Genomic DNA, 10,159 nt, shown 5'->3' on the forward strand with positions numbered 1-10,159 from the left:
TTTTTAAGTTATTTAGGCAATGGAGTAAAATAAATTCATTGTTAGTTTATACATTCATCTTATGTCTTTTAACAAAAGAGATGTTATAAGATATTAGTACATTTTTACATGTATTTGTCTATATGGCAAAAGGGATAATAAGTTGGTTATTGAAGTTAATGTTGTAGTTTTGTCTACTACTACAAATATTTAGTACATGACAACTACTCAAACATACAAGAAAGCTATAAAGATTCAAAAATTAATGGAGGAACTTGCACACACAAGAAAAGATAGAATACATTGCACATGGCAAGGAAACCTACCTTTCATTACAGTACAAAACACGTAGGTATACAATATCACTTCATTTGTGAAGGAGTAGAGGAAGGAAGTGTGCATATACAAAAGATTCACACAAATGAAAACCTAGCATATGTATTGTTCAATCAACATTGACAAGTTTATATAGGGTCTATCCTGCTATAGTCTAACAAAAAAATAAACAGCATGAATGAGAAAGAATAAAGCATAGCATGAAGATATGATTAATTTAATGAAAATCTTCATGTGATAGAGTGTGAGGAGAGAAGTCCAACATTAGACAAACTTTACTACAGTGATTGTTTTTCTTGTTATAAAATAAATCGTGTTTTCTTAGAAAAACACACCAAAATCACCTCTAAAACACTATTTCATCCTCAATTGCGAGATGATACTATCAACAATCAATTTTGATGGCACTATGGTTTAGGTACCAAAGTGACAAATAACAACTCAACTAAATAAAAGACAAAAAAGAAAAACAAAATTGATAATAGGCAAAAATATATAATTTTATTAAAAAAAGAAAATTACAATATCTCTCTCTATAAATCCAAGAGGAAAACAATAGCATAGTCTCTTAAAAATAAGAAAACCAAAAAATAAGAAAACCAAACTATTGAGAGAACCATAAGAAACTATTTTTTTTCTCTTAATTTTTCTCATTCACCAAAATATCAGAAAAGAAAAGGAAGTGATTTTGGTGTGTTTTATTAAGAAAACATAATGTCTCTTTTATAACAAGAAAAACAAGTCAAGTTCCTCTTATGAGTAACTTATTTTCTTACCTAAGTTTCTGGAGTAGCAGATATACTTGTTTTATTATCTACATATATACCACCATTTTGGTGTTTCTGGGAAACAAAAAGACCACCAATCGGAATGACTAAAGAAGCAGGAATTGCAGTTTTCTCAACAAGCTTTGCTGGTTTCATAATAACTATTGGGGATTCAAAAGCCCTTGCTGATTCAGATCCCTTGAGTGTGGATGATAGAAAATTGTTTCTCTAAGTGTTTTGTTGCCTTACTGACCCGGTATTCTGATCTTGGCTGGTAGCTTTTGGTTCATAGTCACTTTGACTTCCAACAACATTTGGAGCTTGTTCTTCTTTTCTGCTCTCTAATAGTCCCTTTTCTTGCATTGCTTCAAGTATCTGTTTTAATGCTCTGAGATCCCTTCCAGATTGTTTGAATTCAAGATCCTTCAATCTCTTCTCTATCTCACTATAAACTGAAGGATGTGTGAGGAGAGAAATCCAACATTAGACAAACTTTACTATAGTGATTGTTTTTATTGTTATAAAATAAATCGTGTTTTCTTAGAAAAACACACCAAAATCACCTCTACAACGCTACTGCATCATCAATTGCGAGATAATACTATCAACAACCGAACTTTGATGCCACAATGGTTTAGGTACCAAAGTGACAAATAACAACTCAACTAAATAAAAGATGAAAAAGAGAAACAAAATTGATAATAGGCAAAAATGTAATTTTATTACAAAAAACAAAATTACAATATCTCTCTATAAATCCAAGAGGAAAACAATAACATTCTCTTAAAAATAAGAAAACCAAACTGTTGAGAGAACCTTAAAATAAGAAACTATTTTTCTTCTCTTAATTTTTCTCATTCACCAAGATATAAAAAAACAAAAGGAAGTGATTTTGGTGTGTTTTATTAAGAAAACATAATGCCTCTTTTATAACAAGAAAAACAAGTCAAGCTCCTCTTACGAGTAACTTATTTTCTTATATAATCAATCATTAAAGGTGGTAATGGCATATGACAAGTTGGTTAAATCTATTAAGTTTAACAAACTAAGAAACTTGATATTGTTTTAAAAAATAGCGAAGCAATTCAGTACAAATAAATTACTGTTGCAGCTAACGAAAACTTGATATCTTTAATTTATACAAAAAAATAGAGATTGTATCATGAGAAGAAACTAAAAACAAAGTATAGACTAAATAAGAACGGAATGGTTGGGACCATGTTGAGGAGTTAGTGATGAATTCTTATTTACACCAAGTGAAGCAAGATTACACTTTATTTTCACAAGCATACAATGCAAGCAAAATTTAAACACAAAACAATGAAATAAAAAACGAAACACAAATTGAAGGAACAAACGTCAGATATAATACAGAAGAAATGCACAAAGATGAATCTGACATGACTGCATGAACGGGAAAGAGAGGGCTCTGAACGGGGTAGCAAGCGAGAAAGAGCAAGCGCACCAGAGAGAGCAATTGAAAAAATCCAAATTCTTAAGTATTTTAAGTGGAATTTGAAATTATATAATTAAAGGTTATAAAAAATACCTATTAAAAATATTAGAATTTGAATATCTTTCTAAATACAGTACCCAAACAAATTATTTTACCACAGAACATTCTAAAATTCGCTAAAAGACTGAATTACTCGGTTAAAATTCATTATCCAAACATACCGTCAAAGGTTTCTTTTCCATATGCCCATAGAAGACTGCATCGTGTCTACAGTTAGTTAACTGCTGATCTGGTTTAGCTCTTCTACCAAGAAGCGAGTCTAAATATTTTCAATAACAGATCTATTACCTGAGCCAGTTTGATAACTGAGATTATTTTTTTGGCCCAACAAGCCAGAAAATGTGGTTTCTGAAAACCCAAGTTTAGATCCTGATTTTAGAAGTGCTTCCCAAGCCCTGGCCCCAGGAACAAAACTTTTTGCAACAATTTTCTTGGTCAATTCTATTGCTTCAACAATCAAGCCCTTTTGGCACATCTGAAATATGATATGATCAAATGTTGAAGATCTAGGAAAGAAACTCTTCTCCAACATTTCCTCCAACAAAAAGCATGCTTCACCAATCTCACCCTTCCCAACCAAACCATCAAGCATTATCCTGTATGAATGCAAGTCGAGCCTAACACCCTTCCACCCCATCTCCTTCATTACCCCCCTTGCCTTACGTAAATCCCCTGCTACACACAACGCACCCAATAAAATATTGCAAGTAACCACATTTGGTTTGCATTCTAACTCTTCCATAGAAGCAACAATTTTAAGGGCCTCGTCTACATTATTCTGCTTACACAAACCATTTATATACACATTATAAGTATAAACATCAGGAACGAGTCCAAATACAAGTATTTCATCAAATAGTTCTTCTAACTTCACATATTCCCCTTCTGCTATAATCCCACTCAAGACCATAGTATAACAAACAACATCTGGTTTAATTCCATCTTTTTTCTGCTGGTTAAGAATATCCAAAGCATCCATACCCTTCCCTTCCTTCACCAAGAACCTAATCATGTTGGTATAATCCATGATCCCAGGACAAAATCCTAGTTTCCTCATATCCCTCCAAATAACCAAAGCCTCAACACTGGTCATATCCTCTTGTTCACACAATGATGATATTATCAAAGAACACATTGTCTCATCCAAACCATACCCACCTTCTATCATATAATTCAGCATCTTAATGGCATAACCCACCCTCTTAATTCTACACAAGGCCTTGATCAAAACCTGAAATGTCGATTCCTCAACGCGAATATTCATATGCTGGCTCTTCAGTAAGATCTCAGGAACCATTTTGAGACACTCTCTCTTCCTACAAAGCAGCGAGAGAACCAAGTTCAATGAGCAAACAGTTGGTGTGCACCTGAACCTGGGGATTCTGAGAAACAAATCCACGGCATCTTGGACCTTGTCAGAGAGACCATAGAACCTAATAAGGTATACAAGGTTAAACTCTGGAGTTTCAAACTTCTCCAAGTGTTCAAGGTGGTCAAGGACAGGAGGAATGTCCTGAAACTGGGAGGTGCAGGTTAAGGTTTTAATGAGAAAGTAGTAAGCTTTTGGAGTTGGGTCACAGCTGTAAGATTTGAATGAGTCAATGAGAGTGGAGAGAAGAAAAGGGTGGGGAAGGTTGGGTGTTTGGGGACAACCCATTTCAAGGGTTGCTTGTTTGAGCTTATGCATAGCTTGTTGTTCACCAAAGTTGTGGTGCCATGAGGTCTTATAAGGAGAGTGTGGCCATTTCCTGAATTTTCGGAGGTATTTGTTGGCTCTCTTGGATAAAGGGTGTCTCACCATTTCAATTTGATGAGGAACAGAGCAAGAACGGACCTTGGGATTGATCACAAGCCAAAACCTTCAACTGAAATTCATTTTGACAAAATTATACACGTATGGTTGTATAATAATAAATTAGAATAAATACTATTCATTGATAAAAAAAAAGAATAACTTTCTCTAATGAAAATAAGTTAAGAGTATTTTTTTCAAACATGTTTGAACTTTTGCAACTTCAAGACTATTTGATTTAAATAAATGAAAATATATAAGATAATATAAAAGAAACAAAATCCATAAATAAAAGAGGAGGAAAAAGAAAAGACAACAAACAAAAGAGAGAGGTATTGGTATGGGACTAAAATAGTTAAAAAAAATGCTCATATACAAACTAAAATCAGTAGTTTTATATTTTATATTACAATTATTGGAACTAAAACTTCAAAATAATTAATGAAAGTATAAGTTACCAAGTTTTCTACAAAATATTTTTATGAGAAAGGTAAAATTCTAACTTTTCCTGGTTAAAAGAAAAAATTTGAAAAATATTAAATTACTTGTGTTAAATAATTTAATATAGTAATAGATTTTTTTTTAATAAAAATAACATATTATATTTGGTTTCCAAGAAACTTTATGTCCAACCTAATTCACTGCTCTCCGAGAATAGTGATTTCTAGGTATGGAAATTTTCTCACATACCAACCAAATTAATTTCGTTTTAATAACAAGAAACAAAAAAAAATTAATTTTATATAGAAATTAATTTTTTTTTAAGTACATATACAGACTTAAAAGCTATAAGACTCGGACACGTTTCTTAAATGGTGTGTCTGTGTCCGTGTAAGATACACAACACTCGTAAGACACGTATCGGTGAAGTGCTTAATTAAAAAAATATCTTTTAAATTTCTGACAATTTTAATACGATTCTAACATAATTTTAAATAATAATATATAAATTTTTATTACGATTATAAAAATAAAAAATAAATCATTTTGAATCAGAGAAATTAAAATTAAAATTTGTAAAACTAATCTATCATAAAATAAACATTTGAACAAATTTTTTAGGTCAAATTAAAACTTAAACCCTTTAAAAAAGCCATATTAAACCTTAAAAAGTAAAAAAAAATGCCGAATTAAGCTTCAAGTTGAATAAATAATCAAACGAACTGCATTTAAGGTTAACTATACTTAATTAATCACCCAGTTTTATCTCCATTTTCAAACTTGACAAGTGCTTTGCCATGTCTAAAACACAGAAAACCAAGAAAAATAAGATGTAGAAAAAGAAAATAATTTGAGTAGATCATTTGAAATTAGAGTGTGTGGGTGCAAATACTAAACCACTTTATCACAAAATGGCCCACGTATCTTAAAATATGAAGACTCCTGCTATAGACAATTGCCAATTTTCTTCATCACTGTGACAGTTAAAAAAGAGGATTTTGATTGATACTTTCCCACGCTCACAATGAATTTTGGTTTGTAATGGAAATGGAATGGTCCTATTGTGTTCCAAAATGTGAGTGATGAGTTAATGATGAATTGATGTCATAAATTGGCATCTGAATTAAGATAACAAATAAGTAATGGTAATACTCTCAAGTCTTATCCCTACGACCCCATGTTTCCTTAGATGCTATATATGCAAACAAAACGAACAGTCCCATTGAAACAGTCACATATTTTCCAAAGTTTTCAAAACCCTTTTTAGTGTGGTTAATTAAAGAGAGATACTTTAAGTAGGTAAGGCCAAAGCATCATATGGGGACTCCTCACTATGCCATTTACATGCTGTCTCTTGGACGCATTGTTTTCACTTTTTTTTCTTTCTTAACATCACCCTCATAAGATAGGTTTTATGACCATCATGGGGCTTTTTTTTTCGTTTTTACTAAAATGGGGTCGTTTTCAAAAAAATTATAAATATGGGCAAGTCGTGCCAACTTGGCACAACTTTATATGCAGAAGTCGTGCCAAGTTGGCACGACTTTGTCACGTTAGCCTGAAGTCGTGCCAAGTTGGCACGACTTCTGCCACGTCAACCCCTGAAGTCATGTCAACTTGACACGACTTTGTCCACGTCATATATATATATATATATATATATATATTATTTTATTTTTTCTTGTAAAATTTTCTTATTTAGATATTGACTAGTAAGTTATGTAATGTTTAAAATTAATTTGATACATAATTTTCTAAGGGTGTTAGTTTTAAGCAATAAAAAAATGAATAATTGTGTATGGATCATATTTGACGATAATGTAATATATTAATTTGGTTATTAGATTAATAAAAAATATGAAAAACAAAAAAAATGTTCATATTGCAGAACCGAAGATCACAATAAAAGTAATTGTCCGCACAAGCAAGCTTGATAATAAAATTCAATTTCAAGTTTGATTATTAATTTTCTCATTTTCTTTACCTAAGTATTTATACCTCCATAAAAAATTTATTTATCAAATTAATTTCAAATATTACATAACTTATAATTTTAATTATAATTAAATAATTATAATATATATTTATTTTAAAAAAAAAAAAATTTAAAAAATATGATATGGACAAAGTCGTGCCAACTTGGCACGACTTCAGGTTGACGTGGGAGAAGTCGTGCCAAGTTGACACGACTTCAGACTGACGTGGCAAAGACGTGCCAAGTTGGCACGACTTGCCCCATATTTGTAATTTTTTTGACAATGACCCATTTTGATAAAAACAAAAAAAAAGACCCCATAATGGTCGTAAAACCCACAAAATAATTAGTTTGGCAAATACGCTCAAGTAATTTTTCTTTTTATGAAATAACTATGCTCCAACTTACCTACACAGTTTTACATGTATGTATACTGGTAAACAAACTGATGAAGTTTTGGGACAATTCTCATACTAGCTAGCATTCAAAGTGATATGTAAATTGCCCTTCATGAGAGAAGGAATTCAAATAAATGATCATATGAACTCAAATATGTATGGAGGAAACCTATTTGTGTGAGGTAGCTCACCTTTTAATGCTTTTAGATTTCCAGAAAGATATTAGTCCCAGTTACTTCTTATATGTGTATCAAAGAAGTTATATTTTATGTAATTTTGGTAAGTATATGGCTTGTATTACCATAGACATCTGGCCTATATGTTCTCTCATGGTGGAGTTTTTATAGTTGTCTCAAGACTTTAGGACAATAATCAACAACTATGATGATATAATAGTGAAGATTACCTAATTCCGTGACTGAATTTTTAATATCCACAGTACTCTACACAAACTCGTGGTTTTCATCTGTTTTATTAATTATTATATTATTATGTAATGTTTTTGAATTTTTAGTTATATTTTTATGATTAAACCACTTCATTATGCATGACGTATATAGATTGCTAAGTTAGTATGTTATTGGATTATAAAATAAATTCTGATTTGGAAATATTGAGCTTTTTTATGTATATAGGTTGAGACTTTTTTAATTGTTCAATTTTATTTAATATAATTTGTTTATTGTAGATAAAAAAAATATCCATTACTATTGAGACCGTAAAAATTCTGAAAATTTACAAGCAAAAATGCAGTCGATGAGTACAATTTAGATTTCTCCATTAGCAACAATATCGACCACAATTTCATATAAAGTTTGAAAGTTAATTTTAACCATAGATATACCAAAAAAAGATAAACAATTAAGTACCACACCAACAAAATAAGCAAGAAGAAACCAAGGCTTGATAAACCTAGCTACTACAAACTTAGCCATTGCGGAAATTAACACAAGAACGAGTGTGGAGAATGGAATACCTGCATTTTTTTTACCCCTTCGGTAAGTATAGGTATATTACAAAAGTTCAAAACTCCTTTCCCTCATTTTGTCTTGTTCAAAGGCTTCCTTTCAATTGACATCACAATGATGGCATGCAAAACGATCAAAAGAAGTTATGTGAACATAAACTTAGGGTGTAAAATTATATGGCCACTTTTAACAAGAGAGTTGTGTAATCAATGGTTATGCCATGAAAAAGCATGCCACTATGTCAATATAGTTCCCAAGTGCGCACAGCAGATGAAGTTTTTCTTTTGAGGAGGATAAACCTGGCACTGAGTCATATACCACTTTGGTCAATTTTAACAATAAAAGCATAAGAAATTGAGGGTGTGGCAAGGTCACTAACATAACTAGTGCTTCATTGAGAATGACCTCAGTTGACACCAGATGAAACTGAAGCCAAAGCATGATGATCTTTATGCAACATTGGGTTTTCCACATCAGAGAAAATCTTTTTTGTGATGGGTGATTGGGGGGAAGAAAGAGAGAAAAAGAGGGAACGCGAAACCTACGAATTAGACTGTGACTCACACTAACCCCTTCATCATTTTCATTAATATACATGTTTAAGATGTCACGCTCTTTGATTAAGACAATTAAAATAGTTCACTCTATATATATTCCAAGCCACTCAATATCATCAAAGTTTGAATGTCTATTCAACTGAATAAATGTTTTTTTGATTCAGTCATAAAATTTAATAATCAAGTCTTCCTACCAAATAATGGTTTTTCTAAATGTTTTAAGTATATATTGCTATAAATGCACCTTTTTGTGATTTCAAACAGTGTTCTCGATCTCAACACATGTTGAGTAGTGAGGCATGCTAATGTTGAAGAATAAAGGGGCTAAAATGAATGAAGATACCTTGTATATGAAGCTTTTGAATTTGATGCTGGATTGTGAACAGAAGGCAATAAAAATCCCATCCTTCAAAACTTGGAAATGCAATATAAGGTGCTGTTGTCATGATGGGGAAGAGGGGCACATGAAGGACTAACTCGCTGCAGCAAATATGTGGTCTCTATAACAGAAAAGAATGTGAGAATTTTCTGAGTTCAGACCCCTGAGTTAGTGTTGCACGTGCCCTGCTTCTCCATCTTGCTAACATGCACCTTCAATTCTGATGATCATGTGACTTGCTATAGTAATAGTAGTTTTCTGAGCCTCAGAAGAAAAAGGAAGAAAAGTTATTGAAGAAGCAGAAAGACTAAAGAAAGAAGTGGTGAATATTTGGAGTGGAAAGCCTAGTGATATATAACAAAAGAGGGAAATGAGAGTGTTTTTAGAGGGAGGAATGGGAGATGGGAACAAGAAATGAAAAAAGGCTTAGTTGGGTGCGGGGCTTGAGATTTTACCCCAAACAGCTTGTCACAAGTCATACATAACAGGACCACACCACTTTATCACTCGCATACACACACTCAATTACTCATATACCCCTCCAAAATTAAGTACCATCTTCCTTATTTTTTTTTATCAACAATCAAGAATATATAAACACAAACTATTTCAGGAGTGATTCAACCTTTATAAAGATACGAACAACCTAATTGTATAACATTTCCACTACAAGAAAATCATCAAATAGAAACTAATTTTTAGATACCAAAATAATTAGTTGTAACAGTAACTAAATTTTGTAACAGTAACTAAATTAGAGACTATTTTAGAAACTAAAACAAAAATTTGTTTCTAAATTAGTTTCTATTATTGTTAAATAGTTTCTAAATTGGTATCTAGTTAGCAACCAAGGTTTTAACTACCAATTATTTAGTTTCTAAATTTGGTCTCTAAAACCACCTTAGTTACTAATTAGATACCAATTTAGAAACTATTTAACAATAATAGAAACTAATTTAGAAACCAATTTTTGTTTTAGTTTCTAAAATGGTCTCTAATTTAGTTACTATTGCAACTAATTATTTTAGTCTCTAAAAATTGGTTTCTATTT

At 31.6% G+C, this 10,159-nt stretch overlaps 1 protein-coding gene across 2 annotated transcripts; it reads right to left on the reverse strand.

The window, feature by feature from the left end:
* Positions 1 to 472: 472 nt before the first annotated feature.
* LOC137820903 (pentatricopeptide repeat-containing protein At2g38420, mitochondrial) lies at positions 473 to 9,556 on the reverse strand. 2 transcript variants are annotated; one of them, XR_016515654.1, is made up of 3 exons: positions 8,181 to 9,556; positions 2,760 to 4,463; positions 473 to 1,534 (listed from the first exon to the last, which is right to left on the reverse strand). XR_016515654.1 is itself a non-coding variant. In XM_090295462.1 (2 exons), exon 2 carries the CDS (start codon positions 4,397 to 4,399, stop codon positions 2,858 to 2,860), a length of 1,542 nt encoding a protein of 513 aa, XP_090151588.1. In that variant the 5' UTR covers positions 4,400 to 4,463; positions 8,181 to 9,556; the 3' UTR covers positions 2,591 to 2,857. The 2 variants fall into 2 exon arrangements, 1 of the variants encoding a protein (XP_090151588.1); XM_090295462.1 differs by lacking the exon at positions 473 to 1,534 and having other exon boundaries at positions 2,591 to 4,463.
* Between the last annotated feature and the right edge of the window lie 603 nt (positions 9,557 to 10,159).

This window comes from Phaseolus vulgaris, chromosome 9 (genome assembly GCF_051622355.1).
Source record: "Phaseolus vulgaris cultivar YP4 chromosome 9, ASM5162235v1, whole genome shotgun sequence".
In the NCBI taxonomy this organism is placed as follows: Eukaryota; Viridiplantae; Streptophyta; class Magnoliopsida; order Fabales; family Fabaceae; genus Phaseolus; species Phaseolus vulgaris.

Bases quoted from the DNA above. Each gene is read 5' to 3' on its own strand.
- LOC137820903 (XM_090295462.1), bottom strand. From the start codon at position 4,399: ATGGTGAGACACCCTTTATCCAAGAGAGCCAACAAATACCTCCGAAAA.